The sequence below is a fragment of the Cydia splendana genome, chromosome 2 (assembly GCF_910591565.1).
Source record: "Cydia splendana chromosome 2, ilCydSple1.2, whole genome shotgun sequence".
Lineage (NCBI taxonomy): Eukaryota > Metazoa > Arthropoda > Insecta > Lepidoptera > Tortricidae > Cydia > Cydia splendana.
This window is the reverse complement of record NC_085961.1, coordinates 17,225,531-17,243,582: the sequence shown is the minus strand read 5'-3', so window position 1 is coordinate 17,243,582 and position 18,052 is coordinate 17,225,531. Positions and strand designations below refer to the sequence as shown.

General features: G+C 36.0%; 1 protein-coding gene and 1 long non-coding RNA gene across 4 annotated transcripts in view; both read left to right on the top strand.

Moving 5' to 3' along the window:
- Positions 1-18,052, top strand: part of LOC134805539 (uncharacterized) — a 624,519-nt gene that overhangs the window by 334,790 nt on the left and 271,677 nt on the right. The gene's annotated exons all lie outside the window — the stretch shown is intronic.
- LOC134804998 (suppressor of lurcher protein 1-like) overlaps positions 1-18,052 on the top strand; it is an 82,752-nt gene that overhangs the window by 1,354 nt on the left and 63,346 nt on the right. For 2 of the 3 annotated variants that reach the window (XM_063778289.1, XM_063778299.1), the window contains exon 2: positions 5,686-5,725. The exons of the other annotated variant lie outside the window; for it this stretch is intronic. In XM_063778289.1, coding sequence (XP_063634359.1) covers positions 5,686-5,725 — 40 coding nt within the window. The remainder of the gene's footprint in view (positions 1-5,685; positions 5,726-18,052) is intronic. 3 annotated transcript variants of the gene reach the window in all.

Sequence of the window (18,052 nt, the reverse complement as noted above, 5' to 3'; positions counted from 1 at the left end):
GTATCTAATTAAAAGAGTTAGTAAAGAGAAATGTTGAAACTGGATTTTGCAACAGGCATTTTAGTATAAAGCGGGCTTCATAAATATTGGATTCTCCTGCGCAACTTCCTTCCAGTTACTGACGCGAATCTGAAGCAGATCCGCCGTCTCACTGTCTTCCCAGCGATATAGTTGAATTATCGAGAAGATGGAATTGCATTTGTAGTGGTTGTATGCTGATAGTACAAGAAAATAGAAAACACAAATATAGAATGCCTGTAAACAAACAATACTACTACATATGCAATTCCACGCTCTCGATGATTCAACTATACCTGGGCCGACCCAGCGGACGTCTATCAGTCGGTCGTCCCAAGAACGCCCTCTTGACAGCCCGATCCTCTCCCATTCTGAGTAGGTGACCGAACTAGCGAAGTCTGTGGGGCTTTCGTTTCGCCGATGATATAGGGTAGTATGTAAACTGTCTACTTTAAATTATTTTATCAACATAGGATCTGCGCCTCTCGGGAATAATATCCAAACACCTAGACATTGCGACGTCTCAACCTAATTCGATATCTTCGATCGTAACGCCTTACTCGTCCTTGTCACATATAATCTAATACAAGAACATCGATAACACCATTTTGTAGAATTGACGTGAGCCAAGGTTTTTTAAGTATAGGTATACAGTATGTTTCTGACCATGGGGCTTTAAATCCAGGGCTTGATTTTACTCGTTAAACTGAGCTACTTTTACTATGGGACCAACCCTAAAATCGGGGAATTTTTTTTGGCTTTTCCATAGAAAACGTCGACATCTGATCAGCCAAAATGTATGAAAAAGTAAAAAAAAAAATCGGGATTTCGGGGTTGGTGCCATAATAAAAGTAGCTCAGTTTAGCGAGTAGAATCGAGCCCTGGATTTAAAGCCCCATGGTCAGACACACCCTGTATAATTATTTTAGAGTCTATTCAGAAAGTGAAGAGCCGTGGAATGTATTGGGCCCCATACATTCCACGACTCTTCTGACTCTATTAACTTTAATTATTTCATTTGCAATCGCACGATGCAGTCTGTAGGTTGTTTAAAAAAATTGTCAGATAGATATATCATTCCCGGTTTTTTATCTCTATTCACCGCAATACCTATGCACCCCGGTTGATATTGTGTACGCTTAAAAGAAAATGTATTTTTATTGTTGATAGCATACACAATCTATGAATTTAAGTATGTATTTATGCTACCGTAAAACCCGTTTCAAGTAAAAACGCTATTTCCTTTGTTATTTTCACCGTGGTTTTACGGAAAACTAGTTTTAACTGGGATTTTTAGTCCAAACTAGTTTTCGCAAAAGCTACTATGTAAGGTTTTCATAGCTTTGAACAGTTTTTGTACTTACACCTAATATTTAATGACAGGGCGTTCCACAGCCAAATAGCTCAAAACGTGAAGGAGTCATTATAAAATGTCGTATAAGATAGCAAGTACATATTTTATTTATTTACGTATGAGCACTGAAAAATGGAGTGATTTTGGTATTTATTTTATTTTATTTTATCTGTATAATCCAAATATGAGAATTGGTAACTTAGGCAAAAGTTAGCAGGATAACTTAAAATATTTGAGTCACGCGTGAAGCGCTAGAAGTTTCTAGACTAATAAGTGGGTGCCAAAACTTTGCTTTACTTTTGTTTATTGTCTACTATGAATAACAAATGAATAACAAAAATACAAGTAAAGGAAAAAAACACATTAGTCACAAAACTCCCAAAACTGATTTAGTAGTTTGCTGACCGTCTCGTTCTTTTAAGTCTTATAAAGGGGCCCACTGATTAACAGTCCGCCGGACGGTATCGGCCTGTCAGTTGTTCGGAACTGTCAAAATTTTGTTCTAACTGACAGGCCGATACCGTCTGTTAATCAGTGGGCCCCTTTACACAATAGGTATCTACACCAACAACTAAGCCACTGCAATTCGCAACTAGGTACAACAACTATGTAAAAAAACTTACTTTTCTTGTTAAGCGGATATATTTAAAAGCTTAACTTTTATCAAAAGTAGTTTAGTGGTTTAGTGCTCAGAGCTTAGTAAGTCTTATGCCGTAACTTCAGTTAGTACGTAAATCTTGTGTTGCTGCTGTAACTCGTCGGGCGTAAACGTAGTCGCATGGGAGCCCATTTAGAGTGAGAGGAACATTTTAGCCGTTTTAGTCGGTACATTTTCTTGAAGTGTACTTTCTTAGACCATTTTCAGATGCATTGAGCAAATATCTAGTTTGTTATTAACATGACATTTAGGTACCTATACACTTTATTGTGCATTTTGAGTAAGTATTTTAGATGTTTGTATTCCATCGTTTGTAATGGCTTAGATATAAATAATTATGAAATTCTAGGACCTGGTTAGTCTCTCTGAGGTGTAATCCAGTTGTGAAGCGATCAAATGTGGATTGTGCTATACAAAATACGGCTACGACGGCGTTAGGTATATTCCTTTTTCTTAAACTAGGCTTGCCGCTTGCGTGTGTAGCGGTGTAAACTTGATTTACTTAGGAAAGATTACATATGTACTGTTTTTGTTTATTTTCTTGCTACCCTCAATAAATTTTTAATAAGTACAGGTTTTCGTACTTATTAAAAAAAAACTCGTCGAAAATTCACATTATAGGTACCTACACATTGTACGCCACATCCCAAGTACAAAGTAAGAATAAACGGGGCAGTTTGTGTGTCACTATTTGAGTTGCTTGAGCCCGGCAATTTGTCACGGAGCTGTTCTCAACTTTAGCTGTTTTCCTGTTCTATTCTAGTAAAAGTCTAGCCAAATAAAAACTTACGTTGTACCTACCTATTATAATTCATATTTTTAGCATTTAGGTAGGTATAGGTAGGGGAGCCGGGGGTTTAATGTAACAGGGGCTCTAGTAACGCTCAATTTTGACGGCGAATTAAAAACATTTAAAATTATTTTTTTTGCTGAATGACTTTCTTATAACTCGAGGAATAACGTAAACACCGCCATTACCCCGCCAGATATCGAAGCGAGTGGATGTACATACGAGCTCTGTTTCGACCAGGTATTGAAAAAAAAAAATTACGGGGTAAGTTGTAACAACTCCCAGTTTTTCAAAAAGTGTCTGGTGTAAAAGATGCGTAAACTATATATTATTTCGTAATCGAAATGAGTGCTTATATAAATACTTTACAAACCCTCATACCCAGAATCATAAAATTATACATATTTTAGACAATACAGGCCTTTTTTCTAAAACTGTTACAACAAGCCCCCCGCTCCCCTACCCGAAGCTTTTTAGAATTAATAAGTAATAACCGGTATACATAATTTAATATACGTACATATTCCAATAACAAAACATAAATAATTTAACTTTTCAAGGCTCATAAAATCGAATAAGTATAATTTGAAAAGATTTTGTAGGTCAGGATAGTAACGTTTTGATTAATGCCTTTAAACCAATTGTGATCCTTAAATGTATCGTAAACGAAAACGGATCTGTTTCGTAATTCCTACTTTAAAAAATCACTATGAACATACGAGTACCTACCTACTTAGGTAAGTAGTACCTACTTACACAGAACATGAGGAAAGGCACATACATACGAATCAGTTGTGTCTAATTAAGACGTACCTACTCGTAGGTTACTTACTTTGAGTGAATGAATACAAAATAAGTAAAGCACGAAGTCAAGACTACGGTGTTCAGAGCACCGTTCCCTTTCTCTATACGCCTTACTAACTCTATGTGCTCTATTGTGAAAAAAAAAACACAACGACAGTGAAGAACGGAATTCTTAATTTGAATTTTTTCAGATAAACTGCAATAATAAATATGATTCTTACTGGGCACATTGAGATAGTCAATTGGTTGGAAAGCCTGTTCGAAATTTAAACTTATTTGCAATATAATAAGGTTGTATTTTGTAGATCTCTCTCATACTTATAGTACGCTATTCAGAAAAAAAAATATCCCACAAAAATAAGCAAGCAGAATTAAACTTTGTATCAAAGACATAAGTCATAAATTTCAATGCCAAAGTTTTAACTAAGGATCTTTCTCGCTAAAACTACTTCCTAATATGAATTGACCAGTGTAAGCATCAGTTAGCTAGCCCTAAGCAACCAAAGATCAGGCTGCAGTTGAAAAACTAATAAAGATAAAGTTAAGCTGATAATTTTCCCGCCGTCTCCATGCTTCTTTAAGTTGGGTATTGACTGGTCAGCTGCCTGTTAGCTATAGTTTTCGCGAAAATCGCCAGGACAGAGGTGAAAATTTTTGTATGAAAACTTGCAACTTTAAATGCATTTTTTATCGAAACTATTGCACTCTAAAATGAAGTCAAAATCAGTCCATCGACTCAATTTTTTGCAAGCTTTCTAATGGTACCCCACACGATTCTTACAAATAAAAAAAAATTCAAGCTACCCCTCTCAACCCCCTAAATTTCCCCCTAAAATCAGAAATAAGCAGTTTTGACTTATTCACAGTGTTAGTGATGGTACTTGCCATAACTATTCCAAATTTTAGGTACCTACATCAAACGGTCTTTGAGAAAAACGCATTTAACCGATTTGCAAGACCGAAGTGATCCCATAAGAGCACCGTGAACAAAGTTTTGTACGGTGCTCTAAAAATTAAGTCTTTAGATTTCCTATTTTTCATACAAAATAAATATTGTCTTCAATGAACGATATCATCGTTGTAATTGACGTTGCTTGTCATGCTTTAAACTTGATAAAATTGGGTTGGGTCTGTTGGGTTGTACGATGGATCTCTCTCTACCACTCAGTATTAACTCCTATAATGTTTCTACAATAACACTTGTAAACTTCGGCACTGTTTGTCTTCTCTGTAATCCATCCTTTGTATCTTTTGATGTAATGACTGTTTGTTGCCATAATAAAAAATAAAAATAAAATATTTCGCCATACATTGCGTCTTACAATAATTTAAACTTTACATAAATTGGTCTATAAATCAAAACAAGTTATTTCTAAAAGTCGCTACACAAATGTTGGTCAGTTTGAGGAGTACTGTCTACAGATTAATTTTTTGCGTATGTTGTAGGCCCTACCCGGATACCGCGTATGATATATAATTATACTAAACTTTGAACAATACCCCAAATACAAGAAACCAATTTATGGAATTAATCACGTCAAATAAATAATGTAAGTACTCGTATAGATTACATTTGTTTTGTTTTAATTTCATTTTGTTTTTATAAAGTTATTACATATGTTTACTTATGCCTATCTAAGAACTTTTGAAAACCAAACTGAATTCCATATAATTATTCAGGTAAGATTTTTATAGAGATTGAAATATAACACTCACTGAAGAGTATAAAAGCCGCGTTAATTCATCGGTAAGCCGACACTCGTATTTATTCATCACGAAGTTCCTAAGTGGCTGAAAGTTCGTGCATCGTAAATATCACTCATCAATTTTGTATATTTTTTTACACAGATGTAAAAGTTTGTTTATTCTTTTCTCCAGACTATTTATTATATGTACCTATACGTTACTTTCTATACCTTTTAATTTCCTACTTTTAGTTTCATGCAGTATATTTTACATTATTTTGAAGATATAATTGTAAAGAAGTAATAATTTAATTAGCATCTATTTGTTATTCCATCATGTTACTTTATTTTTAACTGAGTAAATTATTGTTCACAGATCCGAGATTCCGGAAATGAATTTTAACAAAAATATGAAGGTAGGTACACAACTACGATTTTACAAATTAACCAACTTGCCAAACCAAAACCATTTCGGAAGAACGTCGGAATGGTAAAAACAATGAAATCATATCGTCGTAGCCCGTTCGTGTAATTAAATGTGTAGGTACAAAACGCGAGATTTTAAAGTGTTATACGTTGTTTACATACCGGTCTAATTTAATTCATTAAGTAGTTCAGTGTCTGAATCTAAATGGTAATTTATCACCACCCACTGTTAGCCTGTCGAGTCTGTATAATTTCTCTAAGGACAAGCCGAAATGACAATAATGTTGTAAGTTTATTCCGGAGCGAATAAATGGGGGCTCGCCGCTGTTAGCGAAAAGTTAATATAGTCATAACCGCTTGTAACCTAATATGGCCAAAAATAAAGGTTATGATTTTAGTATTCTCGCGTAGGATAAATCGGGGTCAATTGTAATACAGGGCAATTCAATTATCAGCCTTATAGCATTTAACACTTTCAAAATGTTGAACACATAATACATATTAAATCATACCAGTGGGGAGACACTCCTGACTTCGGGCAAACTCGGCTCCGTTCGGCTCAGCATTGCTCCGAGCAATTATTAGGGTTGACACCACTTGACGTTCTTTTGTGTGCACGACCACAGATAAGATAATCACTTGAATTTTGACAACCCTAAATAGCCGAAAGGGATAGTGCCATACATTAGAAAGGGACAGCATGATTCGACCCTGAATCGCTGTCAAACTTCCGTTTTGTAGGAAGTGTCGTTTCTGTATGGTAGTACTATTATTTATGGGATATCGAGATTTCATTTTGTTTTCCTTTGTTTCCAATGTTTTGACACAGTTTACACTGATCTTATGCTATAGGGTAAAGGATGACTCACGTTAGACCGGGCCGTGTCCGGGCCGGAGCTTCCGGCGCTTACTTTGCTATGACAGGCGATCACGTGATGCTTTCCATAGAAAACGATTCGCCGGAAGCTCCGGCCCGGACACGGCCCGGTCTAACGTGAGTCATCCTTAAATTACCTATACAGCTACCATGAGTTGGCATTCGTCATATACGCTAGCGACTGCATGAACTCGATCGCAGTCCTTCTCGATCGCACCAATATATCAGTGCGAGCGAGATGGACTGCGATCGAGTTCACGCAATTGCCAGCGTAAACGTCAAATGTCAACTCAGCCGTACTTACCAACTAATGGTTAGCAGCGAGTAGTAGCAGTTAATTTTTTTATTGCTGGGTTAGCAATAATGTGGCAGCTACCCTGTACGTCAAAGAGATAATCATAACAAATTTGACAAAATTAGGTATTTTTAACAATAATAGAAATGTAACTGATATAAAAAAAAAATAAGTTTTATATTATAGGGGCTCTCCTTCAATTTATAATTGAAATAACTTTTTATCATTTGCTATTGTAGGGACAATAGAAATACTCTCTGAACATTTCAACCGACTTAAGAATCTATTACGGTTCATGAAATAAAACCCAATGATAGGCTGATAATTAGAAGGAGGCTTAGCATGGGTTTCATTTGTTACCTACTTTTAAGTACTGAAAACGTACTATTTTATACTTTGGTTGAAGTCTGGCATAGACTTACATTATGGTACTCATATAGAAGTAAATTCTGAAAGCAAAATAGCATTTGCTTTTAATTAATTCAATCAATCACACGTTAGAAAAACCGGACAAGTGCGAGTCGGACTCGCCCACCGCGGGTTCCGTACTTTTTAGTATTTGTTGTTATAGCGGCAACAGAAATACATCACGGTTCGTGAGATACAGCCTGGTGACAAACGGGCGGACGGACAGCGGAGTTTTAGTAATAGGGTCCCGTTTTACCCTTTGGGTACGGAACCCTAAAAACTGACGATTGAAACAATCTTTCTAGTAAAGTCAACGCGCTTTTTCTTAATCTTTTATCGGTTTAAAATTACCTATGATATTTAAATAATACTTTAAGTACTGTTAAGCATAAATCTACATTTAACATTATACATATTATCAATTGGAATAATTTAGTACCTCAATGCGTTGCGAAACTTTCGCGAATGATTCGATTTTTTCGGGAAGGCATGGTAATGCGTATAAAATGCGAGTCCCAAATCGTTTGACTCCGCAAACGACCAGTGCCGGATTAAGATATTTTGATGCCCTAAGTATTTCTAGACCATGGTGCCCCCTCTCCCTAGGGTCATCAAGATTACATTGAATTTTTTTGGTAAATTGAGTGACGTTCATTGCTTCATTTCAGCTGAGAATGGAAATCAGTCACATCATTTTATCACGAAAATGGACAGTGCCGCAGCAGCAACGTTGCAACAGAGTACCTAATGCTGCTGCAGTTGCCACCCAAATGTCACCTTTATCATAAACATCTTAGAACGTTATTGAAAACGCGAGCGAAGCGAGCGCGAAAATTTTTCGATATAAAAACGCAATTTGATAGACAGTTGTAGATTTTTACTTTTAGTATGGAAATCAGTCACATCATTTTATCACGAAAATTGACAGTGCTGCAGCAGTAACGTTGCAACAGAGTAATGCTGCTGCAGTCCCCACCCGAATGTCATCTTTATTATGTCTTAGAAAGTTATTGAAAACGCGAGCGAAGCGAGCGCGAACATTTTTCGATATAAAAAAACGCAATTTGATAGACAGTTGTACATTTTTACTTTTAGTACGGAAATCAGTCACATCATTTTATCACGAAAATTGACAGTGCCGCAGTAGTAACGTTGCAACAGAGTACCTAATGCTGCTGCAGTCGCCACCCGAATGTCACCTTTAGCATATCTTAGAAAGTTATTGAAAACGCGAGCGAAGCGAGCGCGACAATTTTTCGATATAAAAAAACGCAATTGGATAGACAGTTGTACATTTTTACTTTTAGTATGGAAATCAGTCACATCATTATATCACGAAAATTTAATGTCACCTTTTATCATATGTTAGAAAGTTATTGAAAACGCGAGCGAAGCGAGCGCGAAAATTTTTCGATATAAAAAACGCATTTTGATAGATAGTTGTACATTTTTACTTTTAGTATGGAAATCAGTCACATCATTTTATCACGAAAATTGACAGTGCCGCAGCAGTAACGTTGCAGCAGAGTAATGCTGCTGCAGTCGCCAACCGAATGTCACATTTATCATATCTTAGAAAGTTATTGAAAACGCGAGCGAAGCGAACGCGTACATTTTTCGATAATTTTTGGTGCCCCCTAGACATGGTGCCCTAAGCAAGTGCTTATTTTGCTTAAAAGGGTTAATCCGGCACTGCAAATGACAGAGGTCAATGTTTTTTTTCAAAGTACCCACCTTCGTGGCCATTATTAAGTGCTTAAAGAGGCGATACGTATTTGATGACTAATATGGATTTGATATGGATGCGATATAATTACGATTATGTATAATTCATGACGGAGAAAATAAATAATTTTAAATAATTTTATGCAATTATACGCGTGTTGATGTGTGTTTATTTTACCACTACGTAGCTATGTAAACTCATTTTTAGTTTTCTTGGTTACTTAATGTTTACTCAGCTCCCCAAAAGATGGCACTGTGCAATGAGGGGCAATTAATTTACTGTCGTTTAATTTTGTTGTATTATTAAATCAACACAATTATTCAATTAAATTTGTTGAAATCCGTACGATTGATTGAAATTTTAGAAGAGGGGTCTTCTAAACTTAGAGTTAATTTGGCAAAATCCTTCCTCGGTGGCTTATATTTTATGTCACATCGTATTAAATGCAGCGCCATCTGTTTGTTTACCAGGGTACTCTATAGTGTTAGCACATATTTAAAAAAAAGTTTGCCCCTCCTTCCTAAGTAGCGCCATACGATTCAGGGGCAAACTTAAGTCAATCGAGTGGTGTGGCTACCCCCCCTTTTAGGGGTTGAATTTTTATAGCCTATAACCTGGCCGGAGATTTTCTCGACAGATTAGTAAAGTTTTCATCAAAATCCGTTCAGCCGTTTTCACGTGATGCGCGTTCAAATAAACAGACAAACAGATAAACAGATAAACAAAAATTCTAAAAACTGTTGGAACGTGTTCTGTTATCAATTCTAAGTATCCCCAGCCAACTTTTTTTCGAATATCTTCCATGTACAGACTTTCGACTCTCTTCAGCTTTATTATATGTATACTTAGATTTAAGATTAAGCAGTCAAGAAAATTAAATACATTTCTATCGATTTATATGACCTACTATTAAATTACCTATTAACTGAGTACAAACCACCTTCTAAAAAAAATTCCAATATTAGTTTTATTAACTTTCAACTTCTTAACTCCGAATAATTAACTTCACGTAATTTAAAATAGCATTGCTTCACAGATTTTATAGCAAACGTTTAATAGAAATAAGTTAACTTTTAATTAGAAATCTACTTTCAAACCTTCCAAATTCGGTTAGGAGGATTTCGGGAGTGTTCATTTCAATTTACGATGAAAGTCTGCTATCTTAATAATTACTTGGTTAATAACACTGAGTATTCAATATTACTGCACGTGGATATAATGAGTGAGACGCGCTTGGACCTTATCCCTAATATATCTACTTATTATACTTGTTCTAATATTTGTTATATACTTAGATATGTTTCTTTTTTTAAACGGAATTTGCTTAACTACTTATCTAAAGGGCGGGCGGACGGCAACAAATCTCTTTAGAATCAAGTACACATTAAACTTTGGGTCTCCGTTAACTTTCTAGGAAACTTTCAACCACTTTATCGTAGAGAAACGGTAACAATAGGGGTTGGAAACTAACAAATGGGTATTCGTTGGAGTTAAATGATGGGGAAACCTATGGTAAATCCAGGTCTCTTGTTGTGCAAATTCTTGCTGAGATAAGATTATCGTGAGTTTTCAATTCAATAGCTCCACTAGGAAAAAAAACACGTTTGTGTTCCAACTTTTTCTGTGAATTAATCAAACATATTGTATAAAATAGAGAAGAACTCGTGGTTAATTAAAATATCGACTGCTATAATAATATTATGACCGGATAATTGGGTCGGTACCAGATATGATGACGGGTTAATTTTATTTCTCCATAAAATATCTACGAAAATTAAGCTACATACAGCAAAAACACGTAGATACAAGCAAGAAAACGAACATCAAACATCAACATTTATTCAGCAAATAGGCCACAAGGGCCGAAATTTGATTGTATGAAATTATATTTGTTTTAACTTAATTGACTCGAATTTAATTAAATTGATTATATTATTTTTAATTAGCATTCTTTGTAATGTAATCCAATTTATTTTATTTTGTTTTATTGTTTTAATTTAAATTATTTGTTTTTAATTAAATCGAATTTGTTCTAACCTAATTTAATTAGTTTCAAGTATATTAGTTTTAAGTACCTATGTTGTGTGCCCTAGCAGGGCGTCATGGGCTGACTTTATTTAATTATTTACACCTGTTTGCGTTTATGTACATGATTATACAATGAATAAATGAAATGAAATGAAATGAAGGGCACTTTTACACGTCAACATTGAATTTACATACAAGCAAAAATAATAACAATACATCAACAATTTAATAAAATACAACTAACAATTCAATCTAACGTATTACAATTACTAAGAGATGTATATGGTCTCTTAATGTCGAATTACATAAAAAATACAGATACAAAACACCAAAAAAAACTATAATATTATTTAGAGGTGTAAATATCTCTAGGTGTCAGAACTATAAGATTATATAGTTTATCAAATTATCCTTAGAGATGTATAGGGTCTCCAAGAGTCAATATCCTGTATAATTAATACATTCATTAAGAGAAAATAAACATACGTCTACACTACATACATACGTCGTCGTACAGGCGTCTCACTGTAATTAATTAATAAAAATAAAGTTACTAGTACATATATCTGCGCGGCACTTATGTCCTTTTATTAGGGTTCCATAGTCAACTAGGAAGGAAGGTACAAATTGGTACAACGGTTGAAATTGAAATTGAAGAAACAATATAGGTACCTACATATTCTTAATTAATTTCCCTACAATAGTAGTCTTTCCCTTTGAAGTATAAAAAGCGTTGGTAGCCTATACAGTAATTTTATACATTTCGCGTTTGCGTTAAATCCGGTAGTTCTGATTTTTTGCAGACGTGTTTATGATGTTAGCCCAATGAATAATACAAGTTTGTGACTTCGAGCGCCGAACGCAACTTTGTCAAATATCGAAAAACCCGCGAAAATTTCGGTTTTCTTTTAGATTTGGGCGATTATAACCCTAAAGGACTAGTTTTTAATAGTGCCTTCTCAGAACGTTTTTAAAGTGGACTAAATTTGCTACAATATGAGACTAGATATGACTCTGTATATCTAGTAGTTTCCGAAATAAAACCTTTCAAAATCTATAATTTTTTGAAATTGTATTCGTAGGGTAAGTGCAGTGAGTATGGACTTTTGTCTCAGGCGATGCAGCTTGGCACGATTGTTCCTAAGATCAAACAAAGCTGATTTGGCCAGGTAGCTTGAGATCGTACCGTGCCTACCCCCCAAAAAGGGAGGCGCAAGGGTCGGATCACCAGGTCCAATCTATGCTATATTTCTTCCTGCTCTTAGCAACTAGGGCAACTACACATAATTTAGGGATTCCTTATTCTATAAAGTATCACTTCAAAGTAGGCAGTCATACATTTTTGTAAAGGTGTGAATATAATGTGCTCGTCCTTAAATTATATGAAAATGATATATAACTTGCCCTACTTGCTAAGAGCAGGAATAAATATAGCATAGATTGCACCTGGGGAGCCGACCCATTCCCCCCCTTTTTTGGGGGGTAGGTACGGTACGATCTCGCGTCTACACCGGCCCAAATCAGCTTTGATTGACCTTAGAAACAATTGTGCCAAGCGGTATCGCCTGAGACTAAAGTGTATACTCACTGCACTTACTTAACCTACGAATACAATTTCAAAAAATTATAAATTTTGAAAGGTTTTATTTCGGAAACTACTAGATGTACAGAGTCAATTCTGGTCTCATATTGTAGCAAATTTAGTCCAATTTAATTAAAAACGTCCCGAGAAGGCACTATCAAATACTAGTCCTTTAGGGTTATATTCGCCCAAATCTAAAAGAAAACCGAAATTTTCGCGGGTTTTTCGATACTTGACATCGGCGCTCGAAGTCACAAACATGTATTATTTATTGGGCCAACATCATAAACATGTCTGCAAAAAATCAGAACTACCGGATTTGACGCAAAAGAGCCAGGTTACAAAGTTCGACAAAGTTACTGGATTATAGGGGTACGGACACGAAACTTTCAATTCAAGAGGTCGCGGTTTTAAACCCGGTTCGGATCAATTAGGTTTTATATAAAGACTACCAACAATATTTAAAAAACATAATATCATCTTTTTCGCTTTGTAATGGTAATTTGGCCAATCAAAGTGGCTACTTAACCCTAAAAAGGTTTCCAATTTATTCGCCCGTCCATCTCAGGTCGCCAACGGACTGGATAAATACCTAAACAAAATCACCTCGGTATATTTCATTTACCTTAGATACTATTATGCTTAGTCGATGCTGGAAAATATCTTATCAAGAAGAAATATTCAATAAAAACCTAACGAAATTGATAGGTCGGAATGAATGATGAAAAGATGCGGCTTTGATGATTTCAAAACGTACGGTTAAAAATGCGCCTAATAAAAATATGTTATATGAATATTTTTTTAAATAATTTCTAATACTTAACCTGTTTAGGAGGGGGCGTTAAGCCAGTAAATTAAAAAGGAACAGAATATAAGGCGCGCCGCGCGAAACTTACATAACGTCCCACTGCTGGGCACAGGCCTCCTCTCATGCGCGAAAGGGCTTGGGCTATAGTCCCCACGCTAGCCCAATGCGGATTGGGGGACTTCACATACACCTTTGAATTTCTTCGCAGATGTATGCAGGTTTCCTCACGATGTTTTCCTTCACCGTAAAGCTAGTGGTAAATATCAAATGATATTTCGTACATAAATTCCGAAAAACTCATTGGTACGAGCCAGGATTTGAACCCGCGACCTCCGGATTGAGAGTCGGACGTCATATCCACTCGGCCACCACCGCTTTTTTTGCTAAGATATTTTATACATACATACATACACATACATACATCACTGGCTCAGTGACCCAAAGAGGATCTTGGCCTCTGACACAAGAGAGCGCCACTCTGCCCTATTCTGCGCCACTTCACGCCAGTTGGGTATTCCGAGGGCGGACAGGTCTTTTTGGGCTTCGTCGCTGGCTCGGTCACCTGGAGAGGATGGGGGAGGATCGTGCTGTGAGAAGAGCGTATGTGGGGCACCCGGGCGGAAAACGTCCGTCGGGGCGTCCCAGATACCGCTGGAGTGAAGATATTTTATACTTACTAAAATTATACTGCTATAATATGCTGGGTAACGATGACCAATTGAAAATGAACGAAAAGGAGACATGTTTTTGTGATTTATTTATTATGAAATTTAGCCTTTTACGGTTTGGCTTTGAGTCTTCCCTTGCAAATATAGTCTAGTTTCGAAGATTCAATATAAAAACTTCAATTTTGCGTTAGCCCCCACTTAAGCTGCATAAGAGGACAAGCTTATATAAGCATTGAGTAAATAAAAAAATATAATAAATTTAAAGTAGGATGTTTCTCTAATAGCAGTCAGTGTAGATTGTCAGAAAATCGTAAAGCTATTATAAAATCAAACAAGAAAATTGAATAGCAAATTGCTAACTTTCAAGGGAAGCAAACGAAGTGACCCTTTGTTAACCTGTTAGGGTAGACAATTACCTCGGAAACTCGACCTAACGGTAACTGTGTGTAATGGAAACGGGTACGGCAAAGCTATAATTTCCCTAATATAGCTGTTAATGGACTGTTATACCTTTTTGAATGATTGATGGTACTAATAATGGAGTTTGAATAAATTTAACATATTTTTTTGTGCCTTTTTGCAAAAGTGGTAAATTAATAGCTAAAACTGGTTAAAGTTAAATATGCTGAATGCATACCTGCGAAGTGAAATGAAAAAATTGAAAATGTTTAATAATTTAAAAATTGTTACTGTGTTTATTAAGTATTGCTGCCTGGATGATCGCCTATCGGATATTGAATTGGATTTATCTTGCAACAAGAATGGTTTGCGTTGGTACCATATCATATATAAGTTCAAAGCACAATTCAAAGCTTAGCTATAATATTATATTTTCTAAATGCTGTCCCTATTTACACACAGTATTTAGCTCATATTCAACCCTTGACATACTTTACGAATATTTCGTACGATGTCATACAACGTTTTGATAGTATCATAAGAGGACAAAGAAAGCCCACAAGAGCCCAAATCAAGTCATTCGGGCACCCCGCGCTTGCCACTCTAATCCTCTTACTCTAATGCGGCTGAAGACTTCTTTATGCCTTACTTGCACATTTTTTAAGAAAACGTAATATTTTACTGGCATTTGTACGTGAGGGAAATAGTAATATGAGAAACCCTAGCAGAGATAGTAAAGATATCAAGAATTGAAGTCCCGAGTGTAGTTATTAATTCACTGCCGGGCTGCCGTTGAAGTTGACTTATCTAACTCATCTTTCCTTTGACTCAGTTATAGCTAAGTTAATGAAACAGTTGATTCTGATGAACATTAATATGAAAGGGGATGACGTCACGTGACTGCTTCTTTATATATACACACACGTAGACCCCATTTTCCTCATTGGATATTAATACGTTTACGCTATTTAATGTATACTAACCTCAACAACGTCGCTTGCTCGATGAGTAGAGGCGGTGCAGTAGTCGGTGCTCCTATAGTCATAGATCCTCGAAACGGATCGAAACATGTCGAGCGTTTATCAACTTAATAATACGTGAGTATAGTACGTTTAAAATAATTTTATACTTATGTTCGAATCTCACTGGAGTTTTATAGTAAAAAAAGTTACTTAAAACTTATTTTATGTAGGTTAAGTTCGTATTTCCTTATTGTTACAGTTGACCAGATAATTCCATTTAAAAACGGCTACTTGTACTAGACACTGGTACTTGTATTACACTACATGCAAGCAAATAAGGTTGCGAATGGCTTATCTCACAACTCGCATTACCCTGACGGTAGGCAGTGTATTTATGCAGAAAAGGAAACATTTAGATGGCTTCCTGTAGGCGTTTAACTATCAGGCCAATATGAACGTGCAATTAACATCAAACTGATATTTTAGCTCAAATACTAGTAAAGACGATGCTCAATTGTTATAATTTTTTTCTACTCGTCGACTATAATTCTGGAATTAAGATTTCTTATACCAAACTACAATTGGGTATTTTTAATGTGTGGGCTCCCAACTCAACTATAATATTCATATCGATACAGTTTAGTCAACTATAATGAAATTGACCAATCACAGCTCGCCGCGATCAAGAGGACGAAACAAAACCATAGCTCAAATTCATTATTTATTTTTGGTTGTATAGTGGAAACAATTGGTTCGTAAGTCAGAAACGCGCATGTGACACCCTTAATATAACAACATCCATTGACTACGAAAACCACTTAGCGTTGCGTTAGTCTCCATAGGCTACGGTGGCCAAAATCAAGACAAAACTGTCTAAAAATTGAATTTAGCGCGGAGCGAGTACCAGGGCCTCATGAGTTACGAGTAGGTGTCGTTGACCAACCTGCCGTGGGGCTAGGGTTGCCAGATGGTCGGGATTTGGCGGGATTCTCCCGATTTTTAGCATGTGATCCCGATTCCCGACAAAGTGAAAATTGTCCCGAAAACAGCTTCACGCAGCAGCTTTATGAAACAATAATTTCAAGTTCCAAACTATAGTTGAGTGAGCGAGCGACCCGCGTCGAGCGATGAGCGAGACTGTTCAAGATCTCAAAGAATTTATACTATTTTTATATAAAAACGTCTATGAGCAGAGCAGCTGACGTAGTGCCAATAATGTAAAATATCGTTGTTATTAATACAATTACCTTTTCCCGACTTAAGTCCCAAAATCCCGAAAAAAAAATATTTTTTCCCGATAATAGCTCCTTCCGATCTGGCAACCCTACGTGGGGCGCGGGGCGCGGCGGCCGGGGCGCGTACGAATATGAAGGACATGAAGGTATCGCGGCTGCTCGCGTATCTTAGCTGTATACTTTTGGTTTGTTTACCTAAATGATTCTACTAGTTTAAAGTATTATTTTTGTTGACGCGTAGAAAAAGTATTGTATACAATAGTGATATAATCAAGCTTTTCAATCTCGTACCTTACTTAGACAACTCAGCAAGCTTCGTTGTCTAAACACGGTACTCGACTGAAAAGCTCTCTATTATATCACGATTGTATAAAATACTATTGTTCGAATATGCTATCTTTATCCTATTACGTTTGTGTGCAACTTAGTCTTAGATTAGTTATAGTTTTAAAATATTGCCACGCCCCAGTAGGGTCCATGTATGTACTGACTTAAATAAGAACACCTTGTAATAATACCATGGCTGCAATAAATGATTATGATTATGATTATACTAAAAAAATAAGTGTTTTAAAATGCTCATGAATCCCACCATCAGAACTAGATTTTGACATGAATATTGCAAGTAGGTATACTTAATATACTCGTACATACTCTGTGCATAAATAAAAATAAAAAGTGTTTTCTAAATTGGTCAAGACATTTCAGAGTTCTAAGGTAGCAAAAACAAAAGAGAAAGAAGAATAATATTAAAAGAAAATATATGAAAGTTAGTTAATAAGGAAAACACCCCTTTAACAACATGTTCGCTTCAAGATTTCGGCCGTATTTTATACACCTGCGCCTCTCGAAATTGTTCAAGGTGGCACTTGGTGAATTAATCTTCTCGAGGCGATTTAGAAGGTGAGAATAATGGCTTACTTATTAAGCTTTTCGTGACTTTAATCTGAATATACGGTGGAAGATGACCGTGGAGTACTAAAGATGATAATAAATGGTCTTGATACATTTTAGAGTTACCTATTTTAGTGACCTATAAAAAACCGCAATTTGGGATGTGTAAAAAACTAATGTAATAAAATTGCCACAAATAATATGTCTCCCCTACCAATAAAGTGAGGGAGATTTTATGCTTTCCGTACTCTCTAAAACTATGTCTCAAGATTTGGGCGACGTCATATCCAGAAATTTGCTCCATCTTTAATATTCGGGTGGGTAGAAGCCATCGTGCCATGGAACGTGTAATGTACAGTCAGCTGCAGAGAAAAGTACCCCTCCCCCATAAAATTGCTGTGCTAAGCCTATTGCTGACTGTACCTACCTTACACT